This window comes from Salvia splendens, chromosome 8 (genome assembly GCF_004379255.2).
Source record: "Salvia splendens isolate huo1 chromosome 8, SspV2, whole genome shotgun sequence".
NCBI classification, from domain to species: Eukaryota; Viridiplantae; Streptophyta; class Magnoliopsida; order Lamiales; family Lamiaceae; genus Salvia; species Salvia splendens.
This window is the reverse complement of record NC_056039.1, coordinates 6,755,581-6,778,208: the sequence shown is the minus strand read 5'-3', so window position 1 is coordinate 6,778,208 and position 22,628 is coordinate 6,755,581. Positions and strand designations below refer to the sequence as shown.

Genomic DNA, 22,628 nt, shown 5'->3' with positions numbered 1-22,628 from the left:
GATGGAATATGAATAGAAATATTAACACATGCTTAAGGATAAGTTGGTTTGAATCAACTTCGAAAGTCTAGATTTTTTCTGTAACGAAATTGACTCTCATCTTCATGGTCATGGCTAATGTATATGACAATATGCTTATGCTTAATTTAGATGCTTAGAATTCAATGTTCACCGCTCCCCTAATCCCAACTACACAAGACATATTAGCAAGATGTAATCTTAAATGATATATGGTGTGATGATCTATATGATACGATCCAATTACTCCTAGATAATATAACTAAAACCAATGTCTAAATTCGTTAGATGCAATACATTCAGATAGTACGAATTCACAATCAAACATGGAATCGGTTGGACTCAGTATCTGGTTCTACAAGGTGAAGGAGATATCACCTATGTACAAGCATATCAAAACACAGCTATACTAACATACTATACTAGTACATAGTAGTACTACATTAATTCACACACTAACCGGACTTCAATTTGCAAACCAAAGCTTGAATGAAGAAATATGGGATCTGAACGACAAGAACCAGATCAGGCCAGTAGCCTTAGTCACGAGATTATGGAAGATTCATCAATCACGGATCACCTTAAAGCAATCAAACTAATTCCCAACGGTTCCTGAGGGAGAAGCTTATCCATTACTCCATCATATTGTTGCTATGATTTTTACTGTACAAAGTACACCACAAGTATCATACAAACCTTAGTTTTGCATGTAAAAGGATTTGGTTGCAAGTGATGAAGGAGCCTAAATCATTCCTGATGTAAGTGATGGACGAGGTCTTACAACGTTCAGTACCCCTCTAGCAGTAGTCTGCCAATGCAAACAAACACATATTATGATATGTTGTCTTAAACTTGGCGGATTTAAGAACTTAAAGCCCACCATTCTTCCCAAATTTTACCTCAAAGAAGGAATTGAAGTTGAGTCGCAAAAGAAAGCGCCTAAGAAATGGGGCTCGCTGACTCCCAGCAATCCTGCTACTGCGGAGTATAGTGTACAATGAATTTGACTTCTTACTAAATTCCTGTATTAATCAAACAGAAGAATGACCATTAAAAAAGAAGAAGAAAAATATATTTCAATATATATATATATATATACACTGTCCAATAGAATAGACTAGCAAGTCATATGTTGCCTTTAGTACCTCAGCTATGTGTTCCAGTTTGGCGGGGGTTTCTTTATTCTCTTGGTTTTCAATCTTCCAGCAAAACTGGACGCACAGTTTCATTATGCCATCCAGAATACGAGACACAGAACCAATGTCCAAGAAAGACTGTGAAATTAGTGCAGATAAATACCTACAAGACATAAGTTTGGTCATGAAGAATCTTGCGTACTCCAAATAAAAGTTTACTTGCAAAATGATACACATGTTGAGATGCATGAGCTCAACAAGTCATTGGAGGGGCAGTTATAAGTTTTGGGTGACAGTTTGATGGCACAACTTTTTCCTCGTGTCATATTTAAGAAATTTGAAGATGAAATTACAAATCAAAACTTCAACTGTAATTGCATATTTTTGCAACTAACCCACACAAACAAAAGATCCAACATTCCATGACCAGCCACCTCTAACATATGCGAACACCAGAGTCATATTTCAAGCCCATTAACCTTAGAAGGGTGTCCATGTCTAATATCCAGAATTGAAATAGCCTACACAAAGAGAAAGACCGAAAATTATTCAATGACTGCACTTACTCTTGGTGGAAGCCCACCAGTTCTGTAAAATCACGAGAATTTTGGATATGAGCTTGCAGGACGTTCCACTGAGACTCTATTACATCCACCTAGCAACACAGCAGTTTAATTAGTACATCTATGACAAAATTTCGAAAATAAGATGTGAAGATATTGTAGCTGCAAAAGTAGCTTATTACTTTTATACCATCAAATGGTGAAGGGAGCACGCAACATAATCTACATTAAAGAGTTTTCAACTCCAGACATAAAACTTATTTAGAGGATGTAATTTTTGGGATCATGATAATATTCCACAAAAACATCCCTTAGAAATGAAATTTAGCAATCCAAAAACATCCAGTCCTATATATATATAATACTCAGAAAATCATTACACCAATCCAAATACAAATTTACAATATAGCCCTTGCATTAAATATTTCACTAACTCACGACGAAATTAATAATAGTTGAAAGGCTAGATCCAACACAATAACATCTTTTTTCGGTCACATTCTTCACAAGACTACTTCACATATTTATTCACACATAACTCTTTGGACGAACTTATTTACCGAGAGCCAACAGATTCACTAATGCCAAGTATGCACTAGAGTTCAGTTTGCCTGATACTCCCTCCGTTGAGTCGTATTCCATTTTGGGATGTCTGACGTTACTTGAGTCATTTCCTTATATGGCAAAAGACAACACCACTTTTTTAAATACTAGTTATACTCTTTCTCTCCTAGTTACACTCTCTTCTCTCCTACTTCATTCTCTCTCCACTTAACCATTAAACACCACTTTTCAAAATCATGTGCCCAAAATAGACAACTCAAGTAACGTGGGACGGAGGTAGTATTATTTATTCTCCTATAGTCCTATGCATAATGTATTAGTTCTGATTTCAGCAAAGCTCAAATGAACGACAACAAGCAAATACTTGGCATATATCTTCTGGTATATCACCTGTATATAAAACTGAAGATTTCTGATCAGGAAGGCCATATGTTCTCTGACACGCCACATTGGTCTAAAGCGTTGCCGCTTCTGTTGGGATATTGAATTGGTTTTACCTCCAGCATGATGTTTGGAAAAATCACAATGATCTTGATGCATTGCAGAAGCCCACGACTTCTCCAATTCCATCTGAGTTCGCTTTAGACGGAGCAAGTACTGAAAGATCCTAAGATACCTGTTCAAAACCATGTGGTTTACACAGATGAAGTTTCTCATTCATCTATAAGGATGCTAGTGCTACAAAATCAACTACAAAGATAGCACTTCCAACATATGATCAAGTAATTATTTTATCTACTTCAGCTCAGTATGGAAATAAAGGAGCATTCTTTAAGCTGATAAAGCTTACTTAGAAAGCACTTCCTGAGTGAAGAACAACTGTAAAGGCCAGTCAACTGAGTATTCGAGGGCAATGCCATCCCAGCCATCAATTGACATCTCTGCAGAAGCATCTGACGGGATACCTGAGTCTCCATCAAAATATGGTTTTGCTTTTGGCAACTCAATATGAGAGGATTTCAATGTGATTCCTGGCACTCTGAAAGTCACCGAAGGAATTAAGGACTATTTTTAAAGAGTCACAAATTAGTTTAAGCATTATACCGTAAAGACACTCTGGAGAAATATTTGTCCTCTTCCGCAATAGTCTTTAATGCAGCCTACACCAGGTGACCTTCCAAGTTCAGTACAGTTTTAAAAAGATAAACAGCTTGAAATTCGGGGGGGGGGGGGGGGGGCAAAGTTTGGCTTGGCTAAACTGAGTGGCTCTGGCTCTAGACACTAACAAATGCAGGCACACAGTGGGATGATGCTATGAGTCTTACTTTATATGCAAACAAGAACTAATGACCTATTACAATTATCTATCTTGACATTTCTTTAAAATTCATGCAGGCAAACAACCTTGAGTTGCAGATGGCTGAATGGGAATCTGGTGCATCTCAGGTTCCTAGAGGCGCAGAACAAGAAGTAAAAAGTGCCATGAATAGGATAAATTGAGCAATAATATCAATACCTATCGATGTTTGATAAACTTATGACGATTTTCGCTATAGAGCAAGCACCTACCAGTTGAAAAGGAACCATGAGATCAGCTCCAGCAGTTGATTGACGAGGTGGTAAGCGCATCAGCACCCGACTCTCCTCAAGAAAACTCTAATAAGAATATCACCATTCAATATACTATTACAAAAGTTGAAGAGAGCAATCTTCTGCTACAGCTTAAATAGGAATATGTGCTTGAAGTCCCAATTATGGAAGGATGTCTCATGTCTTAACAAAAAACAAAATTCCTCACCGCAATTGCTGCTAATATCTTTAGAATGCTAACGTTTTAGGAGTTCTTGCAACTTCACAAAAAGATCAGCTCAAGAAAAGAATGTCGGAAGATGTTTGACAGATATAAATGAAGCAAGATTGGCTTATATTCCCGAGAAAAAAGCTTGCAACAGGAGAAAAAAAAACATTCTATACCTGGAAAAAATCCCCTTTTGCTAAAAGGAAATAATCTTTGAGAGCTTTCAAGTGGCCATTAAGGTCAGCACGCACAACAACAAGCTGCAGATACAACCAAAACAACAAATTTAATTTGATTTCCAAATAAAAAAAACACAGAGTTTGCGCAATCAACACCTGCCAAAGATGATTTGCTGCAATTGCTTTAATTGAGTCGACTGCAGTCTCAAATGATCTCTTATGGAACTCAGATGACTCCTTCACATTACAGACCAAATAACAAGTGTTGGAAGAAAATAGAGAAGTGTTTGATAACTATGCAATATACATAATTCATAATGGCACGAGTACAAATACCTGGGACATGGAAATAGTAGAAAGTATGAAGTAGAAAAGTATGAAATGCTAACAATATTTACCAAGTCCCACTAACAAATGTAACAAACCATTTAGGATATAATGTGCAAAAGGAATTAGACCTTCAAATTTTGAAGCATGGCCTCGATTTTGTCAGCCTCAGATTGTGGAACTAACTCTACTCCGGCCAATATAGTTTGGAGAGAGGAATCCTTCAGTAGATGAAGCCTTCCTATCGATCCTTGAATCCTTTGTGGTCCTTTTTGTATGTGCTGGCCCTGGGATTGGACAATGGGACTAGGATTTTGTAGAACTCTGATAGCTTTTCCAGCAAACAATATAGATTCAGCAATGTGCATCGGGATGTACTCAGGAAGCATGTCCTGAAAGGAAAATTCAAAAATATAAGGGTCAATATTTTTTCTCTATCTTTAACTTCCACCCCTGGGTGTTGTTTACATGGTTATTTACTCATCTTTTATTCCTTTTTCGGAAGGGGAGGGGTCATGTACAAAAATTTGTTACTGAACAAGGAGAAACCATCTCATTCGAACAACATAAGTAATGCATACACTTCCATTATCTTCTTTAATGTTTACACAATTGATATACAAAACCCAGGAGCTAGCATAACTGAGACCAGAACCAAGATACATGTACCAGAGATATATGGAAGCCTATATGCCAATCAGTTACATCATTAGTTGACAAGCGAGCCAATTTCTCAATTGTATCTGCTGGCAAGTTGTGTTCAGAATCCACATCCTCTTGCCTGGGACAAGATAAAATTATCTTAACATAGATTGATAAAGCTATTGTGACAAGTGAATAGGAAATACACAAAAGCCCATACCTACTAATGAAAAATTCTCCATACTGGTCATGAAGGATTCCATAAACCATCCATGATATAAGTTGATTGTACATTACCTGATGCCCATGCCATAGAAGCCTGCTTGAAAGTAAGTTGTTTCATAAAATTGATATTATGCAATGCATGCAAAGGATCTCAACTTTAAGCGTTCATAATCCAAATAAAGATAAAATTTAACTAGTACAAACCATGTTTTCAGGGTTTTGATACGTATATCCAATATCCAAACTTAAGAGAACCATGATAACCCATTCTAATCTATTATAGGTTTTGAATAGAATTCACTCCTTATCCAACTAAACTATTACGAGCTAATTCTTCATTGCGAGAGAATTGAGATATTTTCTACAGATGAATCTTAAACTAAATTACTGATCCCACCCTTGTTAGACATACAGCAATCTATTTTGAAACAATACCACGGACTTCCGGAGTTATGATTATATGGTTCAAGGAACCCTTTGGTTTTTGGTGTAATAAATATTTTACTATATGGCATACTCCCCAAATGTTACAGAGCTCCTTTACCGGATATGTGACTTGGAACCACATAACATAGTATTAAAAAATAAATGCATATGAGAACTGGACAAATAATCCATACCGCTGAATGCATGTTTGCAGCTCAGGAACCCCACAATGGCATCGTTTATGTAAGAGGTTCAGAAGTCTCCCTCCACTAATATTATCATGCTCAATCTCCAAAATGAGCTCGTAAAGAGGTGGTAGCAAAACAAAAAACTAAAAAATGTATTACAAGTTAGTTAGAACTAGATTTAGGCAATACATACATGTCAGAAAAGAATATTAGAACTTTGTTTAGAGTAAGTGCTCATACATATGATTCAGGAAAGCAAAAGAATGCCAACCATAGAATGCAATTACAAAAACTATGCTTGCAATATGCATGAGTGGATGGTCCTGCTAGTTTACCACAAGTGCAGACAAAGAAATAGGAAAGCAGACAATAATACTACCAGAACAATCTGGATGAACTATCTCTACGATTACAACCTATTGTTTCAAAAGGAAGGTCATATGAACTGTCAAAACTCAAATATCCAACAGATACAAGTCAAACATAGTGTTTCAATCAAATCTAAATGGAATTTTGGAGGGGTTTTTTCTTCACTGTTTTGCTCTTTGTATTTCAATACCAAACAAAGATTAATAAAAAAATCAATAAAAATGAAATCAACTGATGGACTCATTTTTTCGACTTACATCGATTATCTCTGAAAAGGAAATATATATAAATACACACACACACACACACACATCAATGGGATGATATTGTTTTATCCAGTTTAGGTTAGAAATGCAAAATGCAGACAATGCACATGCTGTTAACAAACAAGAGCTAAACCTAAAGTAGATAATTATAGTTAAAACCAAACCCTTACCTTATTCAGTCCTTGCGTCACAGTTGCCAAGATGGGCAGCGAATCTGACAATAATTTCTGCTCAATTTGTAAAACAGCAGACCTATAAATGGACAACACCTCAACGATTCCATTAGCTAATGCCCTCCTATATACACTAGGCTTCAACTTCTTCTCTTTTAAACTCTCTGTTGCTTTTGACAAAGGAGACTCATTTGAAGATCTGATCCAACTCAAATTTCGACAGTTAGCCGCAAAGCGTTCTAGCTCCCTGTAGTAGAAACCTAGGGTAATTACCCTCTCAATTACCTGTCTGCCACCCAGAATCAAATACCACGTCAACAACATGAACATGATCCATCCACATTCAGCAAATATGCATATACACACCATATGACACGCAATGTGAAGAATTCAACTAAATACAGTGTGTCGAGCAAGAGAACCTTAGCATGACTTTCCTCAATGAATTCCCTCACACAATCAAACCAACGTAGATCCAAAAATACATAAGCTACTACGAAAAACAAATTATCCCATGCCCAAATCATTAAGATAAAACAACAGATAGCAGTACTAAAATCCAAGTGTTATCACCATCTTGATATGTTTCCAAACAATCATCATAATCCAGCAATGCCACACCAATACACCCAAAAATATCTTCCACTTGTCAATGCAAATTGAAGGAGAAAGGGGAAGCTTACTTAATTCAACTGAAGTGGCGAAAAAGTAGAGCAAAATAATGAACATGGCAAAAAAAAGAGAGTAAATACCTATCGCTGGGTTCAATGAACGAAAGATCGGGAGCGAGCTTGAAGGTGGGCTCGTCGGCGAGAGGCGCCGTGGGGGATAAGTTAATGCAGAGTGATTCCCGCCTCTCTCTCTCGTCGATTATGAGATCCCCAGTGTAACCTAAGAGTGCCAATAGCAATTCATGAAGCATTGTTACGGATTAATTCAGTGAGAGGTTTTTAGCCTAATTGGCCGGAGCATTCAGCGGCGGCGCAATTATCCGGCCACTGTGTTTGGGATTGTCTTCGGCTAGTTCAGTGAGACGAGAGTTTTAAGTAAGGTCGGCGGGATCTCCCAATTTGTTCCTTCATTTTGCGTTTAAATTATTTTTCTCCCGTTTTATTTATCTTTTTTTAGTTATTTTTAATAATATCCACGTAAAAAATCTATCTATACTAATCTAAAGTGTCAGTTTGATGAAAGGACATTTTTACTTTTTTGGAGATAAAATGTGAAGCTATTTTGTTTACCCTTTTGGTCATTTTGAGAAATGACAACCATTGGACATAAAAAAGGCCGCTGCTATTAAGTAATAGTGGCTTCTCAAATAAGATTAAACAGTTATATATAATCGAGGCAGCTCCTATTGAGCAATAGTGGCTTCTCAAATAAGATTAAATAGTTATATATACCCACGTCATTAATTGAATCTGTATTTTACTAGACTAATATCTGATTTTTTTATTTTTTTTGATTGCTGTCGGCGACAGCTCCAAGCCTCCACCGATGGATGACTAGGGCAGCAGGCTGAGTTTGTTGGGTGGATCCGGCGGCGTGAAGCAGGCGGCGTAAAGCTGGCGAGTGAACTGTGAGGCACGGCGGTGGAGCAACGGGACACGGCGGAAGAAGCGGTGGAGCGGCGAGGCGGGCGTGGTCGTGGCAGCTCCGAGTTGAGAGAGAATAAGAGAGAGCGGTAGTCGGTGGCGGGCGGCTGGCCGAGGTCTGCAGGAGGCATGAAGTACGCAGTCGAAGCGTAGCGGAATTGGCGGCGCTTGGGCAGGTCATCGGCGGCGGCGGAGAGGGGGTCCAGTGGCAGAGGCGGAGGGGCGGCGCGTCGTTGCACTTGCCGGATTTGGAAATGGTGGCGGCGGGAGAGGTGACCCACTGCTTCCTCCACTTCCTGACGCGGCCGGCGAAGACCGGCGGGGAGGGACCGGAGGCGTAGCGGGAGGAGGCGCGGCTCTGTCTGGACCCCAAGGCTTCCATGGAGGGGTGTCGTGGCAGAGAGGGAAGACACGATCAGTACTACTACTATGTAACCGGATGGTAGCAGGCGAGAGAAGAAGAGGATGGAGAGATAGGGCGCCACTTAGGGGTTTGGCATTTACTAATTTATGTAGTCCTTATTTGGACTTTATTTAGGGCTTTAAAGATTTATTTATGTATTTATGTATGTATGATAATAGATAATGTTAAAATTGATATTTTTTTCATTGAATATAGTTCAATGTTATACTTTATTATCATGTCTTAAATTATAGATTTCTAATTTCAACTTTTAATTTATTGGATTTTGTATGATATGTATTTTGAAAAATAAATTCTTTTTAATTAAATAACTAAATTTATATATTAATTTATTTAATAATTTATAAATTTTTAAGAATTATATTTAAAAATAAATTTACGTGTTGTTAATATTTAAAATAATTTATAATTTATATAATATTTAATATTGGGAATGAAGAAAGTTGAACCAAATCAAATTTTGAAATGTCGGAGCACACCACAATCTGGCCGGCTGTGGTGAAGCAGGGCGGTGGAGCGGCGGGGCTAACATTAATAATGAGAAAGCTCCAACTCTTAAAACTCTAATCTTAATGTGCAAAATTTGTATTCTATTATATTTAATATTTTAAATATCTACACATATATAAAGGGGAGTTTTCTAAAAATTTATATAAATGCCATTGTAATTAATTTAAATTTAAATTTATATAATAGTAATAACTTTAGATCTTTTTTTTCACACATTTTTTTTATTTGACCACAGATATTCCAAACCCGCCTTCGGCGGAATCTGACCTCGAGCTCGACCGGGCTTGTAGATTAATGCCTATACATATATACAAGGGGAGTTTTCTAGAAACTTACATAAATGCTATTGTAATTAATTTAAATTTATATAGTAGGAATAACTTTAAATCATTTTTTCCACATATTTTTTTTGGTTTGACCACAGGTGTTCCGAACCCGCCTTCGGTGAAATCGGATTAAATACAAGGGGAGTGTGATGTGATTGGTCAGGCTGATAGGAAGACACTTGAGCAATTGAGCGGGTAATATATCTGATGTCTATTATGGAATTGAATTTATGATTTGTATGAGAGTTGCGTGATGGATGCAATTTTGTAACTGCATGTTTGTTGGAAGGCTTGATTTGGAGCAAGCTTCGATTTCACATTATTTTATAACTTGCAGGGAATTCTATACTGTAATTCCCCATGGTTTCAAAAAAACTAGTAAGTTTCTTTGACTGTTCAAGAAACCCACTTCTTCATTTCACATAATTCTTTTGTTACTCAAGGCTTTGCTGACTGACTTGATTTTAATAATCTGGAAATTTTCTTATGTATTTATTCCTTCTTTCATTGAGACTTTCTGATATTTGATTCTAAATTACATTCTGGCTATATATTAATATGATGACAGGTCTGTTCATCATTGATACCCCTCAAAAGCTAAAGATGAAATTACAAATGGTGATTCTTTTTCTTGTATAATATCCCTCATAAGTTTTGAGATTCAGTTTACTAACTATATGGCCTGGTGAGCCTGGAAATACGATGTAGTAGTGTACTATGTTAGTGAAAGTAGAACGGACTTTAGACTCTCAAATTTGAGTTGCAATTTAAGAAAACTGTTTTTTCTTCTGATAAAATAGGTTGAAGCACTTGGTGAAATTGAGGTTGCAATGAAGTTAATTGAGGATGGTACTGATATGGAGGTATATCATGTATATCTGTTATTCTAGTTTCCCTGTAATTTACTTGAATTGGCTTCTCTTTTACCTCACATTAACAGTATATGTCAATCTCCACTTCTCATCATTGCACTTGAGAATGAGACTGTAATGTTGTTATTAGTGCCTAGAACATATCTGATTTTCTGTTATATTATTTTATTTCCCTGGCTGATCATAAATCACTTGTTTGTTTATTTAATTGTGTGATTATCTGATTCAGAATTTACTGGCTTTTGGTTTTTCTACCTCACACTAATAGTATATGTCGTTCTATTAATTTTTATTGAGAGGTTCATGAACTAAACCTGTTTCATGCAGTGTACATATCCTGCATTATGTTTTAAATGTTTTGATCATTTGCTAGCTTTTGGCTTTTAGGATCCTCTGTATTCTCAGTATAAGCGGCTCCATTGTGAACTCATCCCCCTTGAAGTTCACTCAGAGGAGCATTCCATGGTAACTTGGCCTCTTTTGTTTTGGGTGTTGGTTTTCAGTTTTAATAGTTCTTAAAAACTTATTGACATTGACATGCAATCTTTCCAGAATCCAGATTGCCAAGCTCACCCTTTGTTGAACCAAATCATGAATTATTTTTATGTATCAGATTGAGAGATACACAAAGAACACTCATGCAAAGACACATTCAAGCTATGATGTCAATATCATTCAAATATTTAAGGTGTCAAGAGAGGGCGAATCCAAACAATTTGAAAAGGCAAGCCTTGCATTTTTCGGTGGAATATTTACTGTCTTCAAATTATTTGTTATTCAATAATGACCAACACTTCCATATTATGATTGGCAGTTTACATCGACAAAAAACAGAATGCTTCTGTGGCATGGATCACGTCTCACAAACTAGATGGGGATTTTGTCCCAAGGTCATTTATTTTCGTTACCATTAATTTCCAGGGTGGGGATACTCATGCAACATGTATTTAGATATCTCACCTGAAAAAAACATGCCAGGTTTGCACATTGCTCCACCAGAAGTGCCGTCCACTGGTTACATGTTTGGAAAAGGCGTCTACTTTGCAGACATGTTCTCAAAAAGCGCTAATTACTGCTGTTCAAGTAAAGCTGCTTCTACTGGCGTGCTGCTTCTGTGCGAGGTGATTTACCTTACTATGCTTGTGTCTCTGCATTGATGCTTTTTCTTTATTTTTTCGATGCAGGTAGAACACTGCTTATGATCTCCTCGTTTATACCTCTCAGCAACACATTATTTATGAATATAGGAATTAAAATGTGTCTGCTTATTGTGGCACGTATTACTTCCAGGTTGCATTAGGCGACATGGCTGAGCTGCAAACGGCTAACTATAATTCAGACCACTTGCCACCTGGAAAACTTAGGTATGTTCGCATGTTATGTAGATAGATAGTGCCTTGACTTACCGCTGCATCCGTGTTATGGTAGCTTATATATTTTGCAAACAAGCAGTCTTGTGCCAAACTGCACCAGTACCTAGACCAGAATACAATCAAACAATAACAAAACCAGGAATAAGCTACCAGCTAATCACATTCTCTCTTATTTTGAATCTTTGATCAAATTTTCATAGCACAAAAGGAGTTGGTTCGACTGCCCCAGATATTTCAGAGGCACGGACACTTGAAGATGGTGTTATCGTTCCTATGGGAAAACCAAAGGAGCAATCAAGCCCCAAGGCCAAGATCCACCTATACCATATACACATTTATACGGATCATATTTAGCCATGTCTTCTTCCTTATGACCTTACAATCTGAATTACCTTTGGTTTTTGCATTGCAGGGCAATTTGCTGTATAATGAATATATAGTATACAATGTGGAGCAAATTAGGATGCGTTATCTTGTGCAGGTGAACTTCAACTTCTAGTGATAGTTTTTTTTGGCGACTAGAGAAATTGGTAGTTTTTGCTACTCTATTCTGTATTTGAAATTAGCAGATTGTTGCATAATTAGTTCGTTTTCTAGTAAATACTATCAGTATTTAGTGTGGTTAGGTAACGCTTCATTCCCAGCCTCAAAGTCAAATTTTGAGAACTCGTGTTAAAATTGTGCAAGTTGATGATACTTGGTTGTTTTTCTTGCCATACAAAATTAGTCTAAAACTTTCGTAGTAGAGAGAAATGATGCTATGATTCGTCATAATGATCAAATTTTGAGAACTCATGTTAAAATTGTGTAAGTTAATGATGCTTGGTCGTTTTTCTTGCCATACAAAATTAGTCTAAAACTTTCGTAGTAGAGAGAAATGATGCTATGATTCATCATAATGATCAAATTTTGAGAACTCATGTTAAAATTGTGTAAGTTAATGATGCTTGGTTGTTTTTCTTGCCATACAAAACTAGTCTAAACTTTCGTAGTAGAGAGAAATGATGTTGCTATGATTCGTCATAATGATCAAATTTTGAGAACTCATGTTAAAATGGTGTAAGTTAATGGTGCTTGGTTGTTTTTCTTGCCATACAAAATTAGTCTAAAACTTTCGTAGTAGAGAGAAATGATGCTATGATTTGTCATAATGATCAAATTTTGAGAACTCGTGTTAAAATTGTGTAAGTTAATGATGCTTGGTTGTTTTTCTTGCCATACAAAATTAGTCTAAAACTTTCGTAGTAGAGAGAAATGATGCTATGATTCATCATAATGATCAAATTTTGAGAACTCATGTTAAAATTGTGTAAGTTAATGATGCTTGGTTGTTTTTCTTGCCATACAAAACTAGTCTAAACTTTCGTAGTAGAGAGAAATGACGTTGCTATGATTCGTCATAATGATCAAATTTTGAGAACTCATGTTAAAATGGTGTAAGTTAATGATGCTTGGTTGTTTTTCTTGCCATACAAAATTAGTCTAAAACTTTCGTAGTAGAGAGAAATGATGCTATGATTCGTCATAATGATTATTGAGTCCGATAAAACTAAAATTGAAAAGCTATATGGTTACAAATTAAAAATGAAACATTTTTCTTTTTGAATTTTTTTTTGTTAAAAATGAAACATTTCCTAATATTGTACTGTATCTATTTTTCTATATCTTTTATTTTATTCTCTTAAATAAATTCTTATGCCAAAAAATAAATATTTTAATTTTAATTAGACCTCAAATTAAATTGGTCAGAATTCAATTAGCAACACTAATCTATGTTAATTCAACAATCGGATTTGAACTACGCTCAGAAGCTGCCTCACACGATCTGGAGCCAATAGAGCTAAAAGCTTCTGCGCTCTACTTCAGAAGAAGCTGCCTCTTTCTCTTTCCCTCTCTCCTCACGCAAATACATGTGGCCGGAGGGATTTCGGAGATATTAATTAGGTAGGTATGTGATTTTGAAACTTCTTAACTTTCATATACACACGCATCTATATGTATGCAAATGTTGGAGGCGGATTTCCAAGTGTACTTTTAATCAAAAATATCAGCATATTTACGATATTCCTCCACTGAAATTGACAGTTCCTTGACATGCTAGGATTCCGTATTTGTGCGTTTTTGCTCTGGGGTTTCAGTTTCCTCTTTTCAAATTTGTAATTGTTCTATCAAAATTTTGGTACCTCACACCAGGTGTTTGTTGAATTGTCTGCGATCATTTTGTTTCTTGTTTGGGGTATATCGCATTAGTCTGATGATGTCCCAGAGATTATTGCGTAATTAAGGTTAAGCTGGTCTGCGATAGAATTAGAACCTCCCAGTTTGGCAAATCCAAATTAAAACCACTTTGATCTTAAAAGAAGGAATAGCGGCGACAGTCGCACTCTAGCTAGCAATTGCATTGTGTTCATCCTAAAATTTAATTTTTAATATAGGCTGCCTTCTGTTTTCAGCCTGTTTGGAAGGGTAATCTAATCTTTAAGGGTTGATATGGCTGAAAGGCCGCCATTCGAACCTCAGCACGGGACTGATCCACAATTGCAGTCTACTCCTCCTCCAAATGAAGACATGATCTCCCATGTGATGGCCTTGGAGGCTGCTCTGTTGCCTTGCTTGCCTGCTAGAGAACTTCAAGCAATTGACCGTTCTCCCCATCCTTCTCACCAAAGTGAGTAACAATAATTCCTATTCATCATGAACGGTTCCAATCCTGAATATGGATGGATGTCTTTCGATAATGAAGGTCGTCTCTAATCAAACGAAAACTTCTCACATCTTGTTTTGATTCTAGATATTTGCTGACCTTTGAATTAAGCTGAAAGTCTTGGTTACCTCTTTATACATTGCTATTCATAGAAAAAGTAATGTTTCGTCTATTTGTTTTAGTTGATGTTGAAAGGCATGCTAGAGACTTCATGGAGGCAGCCAAAAAGCTTCAGCTCTATTTCATTGGTTTGCAACGAGAGGATCGACCTACCAGAGCAGAAACCCTTCAGAAGGTAAACGTACACAATGCTAATTTCTCTATGGTGCTGATAGTTGTGCATCTAATAGCCCGTATTCATTTCAGGAGATTGCTATGATGGAAGAAGAGGTGAAGGTAATGAATGAGGTTATCAAGAAGCAAGAAAAAGTGATTGATGGATGGACGACTGAGTTGAAAGAACAACTACATAAACACAACGTTGAGTTAGAAAGAGTATAATAGGATGACGATGTATTTTATGTCAACTGTCACACATCGTATTTTCCATACTCTGCTATATTAGTTGAATCAGTATCCAGGACTATCTATGTAGGCAAGGTATTTTGTTATTTATTCATTTGCTTTTGCAAATTACCCATGTATTAGGAATTTGAGATGGCCAAGAAACAGTGGACTCGTGCACTCCTATAAACAGTTTTTTGCTAAAAAATTTTTAAAGGCATGTCTTTGTGTATATGAATAAAAAATGCATATTAAGGTATTTACGGTTTTACGTTGAAATGTGTATATGAGGTAACGACTTGTTATGGATGTATTTGCATCAAACATTCAAACCTGTACAAGTCCTTAAACGAGAAAGTTGTTTACGACACTATAATTGTATCTATAGTAATCAGTTAGGGTCCGCTCAGTACACGGAACTGGAATTAGGATTCTACGGCATTGAATTTAACATAATTTAATTATAATTCAATTGCAAATACTTTGTTTTGTAAAATTGATAGAAAACTTAATTTATAGAAATTAGGCACACTGTGTATGAGTATGTGTGTGTAACTGCATGTATGTATGTGTATTAACGTGTGTGTGTGTGACACTGTGTAATTGTGTGTGACTGTGTGGGTGTAATTGCGTGTATGTGTGTGTGTAACTTGTGGAAGTGTAATTATGTAAATGTGTTTGTGACTGTGTGTGGTAGTGTGTGCCCTGTTTATGTAGTGTCTGTCGTCGGTGCTCTATTTAGTGTGTGAAAGTCACCAAATTTAACTATTTAAAATTCCAATTTTTTAATTTTGATATGGAATTCAAATTATGGAATTGAGATGAATTGAAATTATAATTCAATTTCAAATTCAGATAATTTGCGGTACCTAACATCGGAATTGGAATTGAAGGCTCCAATTCCAATTCGACAGCCCCAATTCCATGATACCGAACGGAGCCTTATATAATTCAGGTTGTAGCAGGATCCAATGAATATAGAAAATGATATCACAATACAACAAAACGTGGATTGAACAACTGTCACTAGAATACCGACAATTGGTCAATCCTCAAGAAGCTACATGGAGAGCCTGGCTCAATCTGAGTGAAACAGACCGATCCCCGACGGCTTCATCTATTTCTTTGCATAGCTAACCAACATAGGATGGTCATCAGTTATTTTAAATCCCTGAAGCCCCTGCATTGCAACTGTTGCCTGCATCTCATTTTCATATTCTACGAAAGCAATTCCAGGTTTAGCTTCGATCATCCTAACTTCCTTAAACCCAGGACACTGACTGAAGAGCATTTGCAGCATCACTGAAGTTGTTTGGTGGGGAAGATTTTGAATGAACAAGATGCTATTTGGAGGGGCAGGACCCTCTGGGGCAGCTCTAAATGGGATCTGGGATAACTGCATCGCGAAAAGAAGAATGATTTAGAAGCTAAACAAAAAAATTGGGAAGATGACAGGAACTCGGAACAGCATTTTTCCAGAAATTAAAGGCAAACGAAGATCAACAGAGAGAGTGATGCACGAAAACAGAAATTAGTAAGATTGGCCAGCCCATGGCAAAGATTGTGAAAAATAATTTTTGGCCACATGAATTTCAATAGACGTAAAGTGATAAGAATCTTCAAAATAAAGAATGAGTAGCCCTTGACTGAACACTCACAGGAGGGGCTGCACCATAAGCACCAGCATATGCGGGATTTAGCACTGCTGCTGCTTGGTTCGCATCATGCTGATCCTTCTTCTTTCTTCCTGTAATAGAAGCAACAAAGACCAGAGAAGAATAGTGAGTGTAGTAAATATGAAGGTATACCTAAAACAAAAACCAAGTGTACCGTATAAATTTGGAACATGCTGACTGCTTAATGTAGTCCATTGAAGAGATCAAGCATATAGACATCTCATGATTGCTATCTTTTTTCAATGCCAAATATTCATCTAACTTATACCTCTGTTTATCACTCATGTAGCATTTACTAAAACAGAAAACTTTAGTTTAGTAAAATTACATGAGGCCTCATGATTACTATCTACTGCCAAATTTACTCGAGTTCTGCTAACGGTTAGTCTATTGACTAATAGTTCGATCATGTACATCAATGCATGACACATCTTCTGCAGATGCTCTAGTTAGAGTGCCAAATAGTACTTTATCTGGATTCACTTCAATAAACTCTGATAAGTTATTACAAATTTTGCCACTGCAAAGTTTCATAGCTTGGTGTGGTTGGCTAGTCTAACACTCATCGCCAAGTGTATTAAGTGCAAGAGAAACCTTTAATAATTGAAACCAATAAACTTTTCATTAATATGCACGGATCATAGTCTTTTAAAAGTGAACACTCAAAATAATCAGGCTAAAACCATGCCAGCAAAGAAGGTAACGATTAACCTACTCAGTCAAAATATATACTCCCTCCATCCTACTACATGGCTCAAAGATTTTCAGTACACTTATTAAGAAATGTAGTTTTACGGCAATAAAGTAAAGGGACTCCACTTTTAAAACATTTTAAGGCACTTTATTGGCTTTGAGCCATTATAAATGGGACAACCCAAACTAGACTCTGAGCCACGTAGGTAGAGACGGAGGAGTAAGAGTATAACAGAAGGCATTATCAGACATTCATTTTAGATAGCCGTTCTTCAAAAGAAGCTCGTGCTCCCTCTTTTAATATGTTAATACTTAATGCAACATAAGAAGATTACTTACCTCTGTCATCATGCTTCTTTCTTTTTTCTCGAGGGACAAAAGTGCCATCTGCCTTTGCTATGACATCAGATTTTGACTTCGCATATTGTATCCGCTGAGATAAGTAAAAAGTGTACACAATTTCAAAGTCAAACTTGAGGACTGCTGTACTAATCAAAATATTACCATAATAGTGGAAAGTAGTATGCAATGAGTCAGAAATAGGCGAAGATAACATTGTCAGCACAAACATTAATGTTTTTACAAACCCAATCTAGCGAGAAAATAATGAGTGGAGAAACGAATGTCTCTGTCTGCTAAAGTCTTTAACCTCACCAGGATGTGATAAGCCAAAATATACTTAATATAACCGATTTCATAAAATAACATGTACAAAACAAGATATTGAAAAATTATACTTCCAAGGGCGTTTGTTACAGTAGTCTATATTGAAAATTTTTACTTGCAAAAAATCTTGTTGTTAAACATAGTTCCTACAATTATCTCGGATACCAACTTATTTATAAAGTAATCACTTATTGAAGTGGGGCTTGTATGTAACACCAAAATAACACAAAACTTGGATGTCATTGCTTCTCCAACATGTGCTTCCACGACCATACAATACATCCTAAGAATCTTTCAACATATTCTGTTCTAATTCATACAATCTACTTATAACACTGTGATAGAAACAATTCGCAATGGATAACTAAAATCTCACATCTAATCATCCACCATTATTATGCACATATAGATTTTATCTAATTGGTTCTCTTTCTTGCTCTAGTGGCTCTGAAACTTCGCCTACACGATGGACCTTACCCATCTACACGCATACTCGACCACAAAGTCATAAATAACAAAATCCCAGAAGAATACTTACAGTACAGAAGTAAAACAGCATATGAATTCCAACACATTAATGAATGAAGAAAGACATGGTAACGAAACATAATTCTACAGTCCATAAACTAAATTCAGGTAACTTTAACTTCATACCACGAATAAGGTGGGACTCCAGAATGAAAATGCAACAACAAAACCACGAGAAAGAATGAACCTCAGAACAACGAAAATCTATACCATTGGCTTGTCGTAGAACGGAAACCCCTGCATTTGACGAAGCGCATTGGAGGCGGAAGAGACCTCGTCAAAAATAACCCATGCTTGCCCCTTATGCTTTAGGGTTTTGAACGCCAAAACCTCTAGTATTTTCCCGAACTGCGAAAACACCGCGTGCAGCGATTTCTTCAATTCTATCACCATAAGTTTTAGAAGAAACGAGGATGAGTCCACCAAACAACACAGAAACTCATCAAAATGCGAAATTCTCAATAGAGCCATCGGATACAATACCGTCGAGCTTAATTTTCTCGTTGAGATTGTTAATGTAAATCGTCTGATTCGTAGCTGTTTCCGATCCGGCTGGAGGGGGAGGGGGAGGGGGAGTAGGAGCGGGGGCTGGTGGCGCCTCCTCCATGGACACTGCTGGCTTGCTATCTCTTCTCCGGAAACCGGGAATTTCACGCCGGCAACGGTGGATTTCGAAAATGAAGTTTCGAGCTGAGAGTTGCAGATGAAATTGGGGTTTAGAATTCGGGGTTTTAGTTTTTTTGTGGGCTTATTAATTGGGCTTTCGTTCACCAAATTATTATTCACTTTTAAATTTACAGCCATAAGTTTCAAGGCTATTTAAGCAAATAAAATTTGTAATGAATCCCTGACTTAATTCGTTGAGCTCCATTTAATAAGGTATTTTCTTCTTTTTTTCTGTATTTAATTGGGCTTTCGTTCATCAAAGTTGCATCAAAATCACATAACAATTATTTACAGTTTGTTAACTCATTTTTAAATTACTAACTACAATTAAATGATATGCATTGGATCATTAAATTAAGGCATAATATCATATAGTCATGGATATCAATACAGGAAAAAAGAAAAAGTCAATTAAGAAAAAGTTAGTTATAACTACTTTTAAAAAATATCTCAAAACTTTAAATGAGTATAATTATCTCAATTTAAATCATTTTTTTACATATATCAAATTTAAAGATAATTTTATAAGTATTCTAATAAGATCTCACTTGCATGTGTTCCGATGTCAAAATTTGAATTTTTTTTAATTTTCGTATTTTTCAAGTAACAGTTTTATATCAATATAGCTATCATAATATGTCAATATAATACATATAAAATGGCTAAATTATGTTGACATATTCAATTAATCTTATTGATATGTTTAATACATTATATTGACATTTTGATCTAAAACTCTGATTTGGATAGTTTTTCTAATCTTTTTAAATTTAAATAATAATAAAACGAAATTACACATGATAATTTATAGATCACTAGATCTCTACATATCGTATAGTTTTAAATTAGTTGTTGTTAGCAATTAAATTTTAAGTTATCAATTGATCACTCCCCGTAAACGGTTTGTTGTGCGGGGCACATAAATTAAATTTGCCTATTTATTATATTTCCTAAGTCACACTATAATTGATGCTTGAGCATTTCCTTCAAATCAACACAAATTAAGAACCATCTCGAGCAATTAAAAAGAGATGGAGTAGTATTTACATAGTTGTGATGGGACCATTTTTTGTCCGCGACAAATATAAGTAGGTTGGGAGTCGACATAGTCACATAACACATGGTCAATTCACAAAAGGTCGAAATAGTACATTAAATTTGACACCTATACCTCATCTCTAAATACATACTCCTTTACCACTCTACCACATGGTCATTTTAAAATATTATGAACATTAATTATCATATACATTAAATCTGAAATTCTTTTTCACCGAAACTAATAACTCATTTTAATTTTATATTCTTTTAAGAAATTGTTAATTATAATATATTTCATATATTTTAATTATACTTTTACAATCACTAATATTTTACAATATAGGAGTTTATAATTATACATAGAGTTTAATACTAGTTTTTAATATTGTGTATTATAATTTATTATTGTATTTAAACTTAACGTCATTAAATATTCTAATATACTAGTACAAGACTTGTTTTCTATAATAATACTATTAAATGTATAACACTATAATATTTATTAATAAAATATTTAATTAAAATTTATTATTTACTACTAAATAGATATATATATATATATATATAATATTCCGGTTCAACCAATGGTTCGACCAGTGAACCAGTAACGACGCCGGTTCGCTTGCCGGTCCGATTTTTAAAACATTGGTTGCTACAAATCTCATGTTGTGGCAACTCTGCCTCAACCCTTGCCAACAATCGTTGATGTGTCACCTCTAACTTTAGATGTCGGCAACATTTTACTTCATAAGGTCATCCACAACGCTGTCACTATACCGTCCCTTAAAACACTATTTGCGGGCCCCACTGTACTTTTTTACTCCATCCCTTAACTAAGGGACGGAACCTGCAACCCTCCGTCCCTTAACCGTCCCTTAAATTACTATTCATTCGATTTCATTTTTTTTATTTTTTTTCCAACAAATTCAATTAATAAAAAACACACTTCATTAATAATAAAATAACATTACAACATAAAATTCGTAAAAAATTTAAAAACATAAATAAAAATCCTAAAAAATTAAAACTACATAATGGATGTACGTCCGGGAGCGTGGTTGGTGCGGCGCGGCTTCCCGACGTCGATCTTCTTCAAGTGATTGTTCCATTATTTGACGCATTTGCTCAAAATGATCCATTAGTTTGATTAAATTTGGGAGAAGAAAAACATAGTTGGTTTGAGATGAAAATTGGAGTGGAAATAGAGAGGATTTGAGAGGAATAGATGTGTGTTTGTGTATGAAATGAGTATGAAATAAGAGTATTTATAGAGTACAAAAATAAATAAAAAATAAAAAAAATTTGAAAAACGGCTATAAAACGGTAACATTACCATTTGGATTTTAATTTTTTATATTTAAATTTGAATTTTTTTTAAAAAAATGAATTATTGCGTCAGCGTGACGAATCCCACTCGCAGGCCAGCGAGTGGGCGTCACGCATGGCCTGGGAGCTCGCCACGTCGCCTCGGCGCGTGGCAAGACGTCACATTACGCGTCTCGGAGGGACGGAACGCCGGACGGGATGGCGACGGGCTGGGGACGGGACGGAGCGCTGCAACGCGTCTCGCCGCCGTCCCATTCCTCCGTGACGGAACGCAGGACACCCGCGTGACGCGTTGCGGGTGCCCTAATGTCCAACCTCTCAATTATAATTTTATGAATTTGCTAGTATTTTTATAATACATACAATTAGTTAGCCGATATAATAATGGTGCCAATTGTCAAAGACCTCATGACCGGCGGCCTTTGCCAATTTTCATAGAATATATATTTAGTAAATAATAAATATATGCTATAAAAATATATATTTAGTAAATAATAAACTATAATAAATAAATATATTAAAAAAATCGAATCTTACTCCCTCCGTCCCCATGTTGTTCGCATTTTTTATTTTAGGCCGTAAATTTGGAATTGATTTTTGAGTGTAATTAAATTAGAATTTTAAGTGTATTGAGACATCACTTAATAAATGAGCTCTTAGCTTAAACTAACATATTAATCGAATGCATTAATTCTAACTTAAACTATAAATAGTGTAAGGAGTTTGTGACGAGCCGAAAAGAAACAGTGCAAGTAACATGAGACCGAGGGAGTATAGTAACTAGGAAAGTATAGATAAAATTTAGAGGATGATAATTATATGTATCATAATAAATAATTACATAAAAATATAAAATAAATGAATTATTAGTTGGTTTAAATGAAAATATTAATATTCTATGTATAACATT

At 35.8% G+C, this 22,628-nt stretch overlaps 3 protein-coding genes and 1 pseudogene across 8 annotated transcripts; 2 read left to right on the top strand and 2 right to left on the bottom strand.

Annotated features, from left to right (window-relative positions):
* Nucleotides 1-277: 277 nt before the first annotated feature.
* On the bottom strand, nt 278-7,877 carry LOC121743770 (gamma-tubulin complex component 4 homolog). Its single transcript, XM_042137137.1, has 17 exons — nt 7,567-7,877; nt 6,812-7,103; nt 6,013-6,149; nt 5,388-5,486; nt 5,195-5,306; nt 4,657-4,917; nt 4,355-4,435; nt 4,196-4,279; nt 3,791-3,877; nt 3,326-3,381; nt 3,072-3,260; nt 2,672-2,897; nt 1,721-1,809; nt 1,164-1,317; nt 918-1,040; nt 715-826; nt 278-630 (listed from the first exon to the last, which is right to left on the bottom strand). The coding sequence occupies exons 1-16, from the start codon at nt 7,734-7,736 to the stop codon at nt 761-763; spliced, it is 2,226 nt and encodes a 741-aa protein (XP_041993071.1). The 5' UTR covers nt 7,737-7,877; the 3' UTR covers nt 278-630; nt 715-760.
* A 1,421-nt stretch (nt 7,878-9,298) lies between these two features.
* LOC121745667 lies at nt 9,299-12,413 on the top strand (annotated as a pseudogene).
* A 1,265-nt stretch (nt 12,414-13,678) lies between these two features.
* On the top strand, nt 13,679-15,381 carry LOC121743266 (mediator of RNA polymerase II transcription subunit 28-like). 6 transcript variants are annotated; one of them, XM_042136517.1, is made up of 4 exons: nt 13,679-13,858; nt 14,368-14,582; nt 14,801-14,913; nt 14,985-15,381. In XM_042136517.1, exons 2-4 carry the CDS (start codon nt 14,405-14,407, stop codon nt 15,117-15,119), a joined length of 426 nt encoding a protein of 141 aa, XP_041992451.1. In that variant the 5' UTR covers nt 13,679-13,858; nt 14,368-14,404; the 3' UTR covers nt 15,120-15,381. The 6 variants fall into 6 exon arrangements, with proteins under 6 accessions (XP_041992451.1, XP_041992447.1, XP_041992448.1 ...); XM_042136513.1 differs by having other exon boundaries at nt 14,361-14,582; XM_042136514.1 differs by having other exon boundaries at nt 14,350-14,582.
* Nucleotides 15,382-15,944: 563 nt separating this feature from the next.
* On the bottom strand, nt 15,945-19,398 carry LOC121743106 (U1 small nuclear ribonucleoprotein A-like). The gene is made up of 5 exons (XM_042136294.1): nt 19,169-19,398; nt 18,896-19,068; nt 17,831-17,924; nt 16,781-16,869; nt 15,945-16,518 (listed from the first exon to the last, which is right to left on the bottom strand). Exons 1-5 carry the CDS (start codon nt 19,290-19,292, stop codon nt 16,240-16,242), a joined length of 759 nt encoding a protein of 252 aa, XP_041992228.1. The 5' UTR covers nt 19,293-19,398; the 3' UTR covers nt 15,945-16,239.
* Between the last annotated feature and the right edge of the window lie 3,230 nt (nt 19,399-22,628).

Coding starts and splice junctions, on each gene's coding strand:
- LOC121743266 (XM_042136517.1), top strand. CDS start 14,405: ATGGCTGAAAGGCCGCCATTCGAACCTCAGCACGGGACTGATCCACAA. Junction 14,583..14,800: donor TCCCCATCCTTCTCACCAAA/GTGAGTAACAAT, acceptor TATTTGTTTTAG/TTGATGTTGAAAGGCATGCT. Junction 14,914..14,984: donor GAGCAGAAACCCTTCAGAAG/GTAAACGTACAC, acceptor TATTCATTTCAG/GAGATTGCTATGATGGAAGA.
- LOC121743106 (XM_042136294.1), bottom strand. CDS start 19,292: ATGGAGGAGGCGCCACCAGCCCCCGCTCCTACTCCCCCTCCCCCTCCC. Junction 19,069..19,168: donor CGAGAAAATTAAGCTCGACG/GTATTGTATCCG, acceptor TTATGGTGATAG/AATTGAAGAAATCGCTGCAC. Junction 16,870..17,830: donor AAAGAAGCATGATGACAGAG/GTAAGTAATCTT, acceptor CTTCTATTACAG/GAAGAAAGAAGAAGGATCAG.
- LOC121743770 (XM_042137137.1), bottom strand. CDS start 7,736: ATGCTTCATGAATTGCTATTGGCACTCTTAGGTTACACTGGGGATCTC. Junction 4,436..4,656: donor CCATGCTTCAAAATTTGAAG/GTCTAATTCCTT, acceptor TGTAATGTGAAG/GAGTCATCTGAGTTCCATAA. Junction 3,382..3,790: donor TCATGGTTCCTTTTCAACTG/GTAGGTGCTTGC, acceptor CACCTGGTGTAG/GCTGCATTAAAGACTATTGC.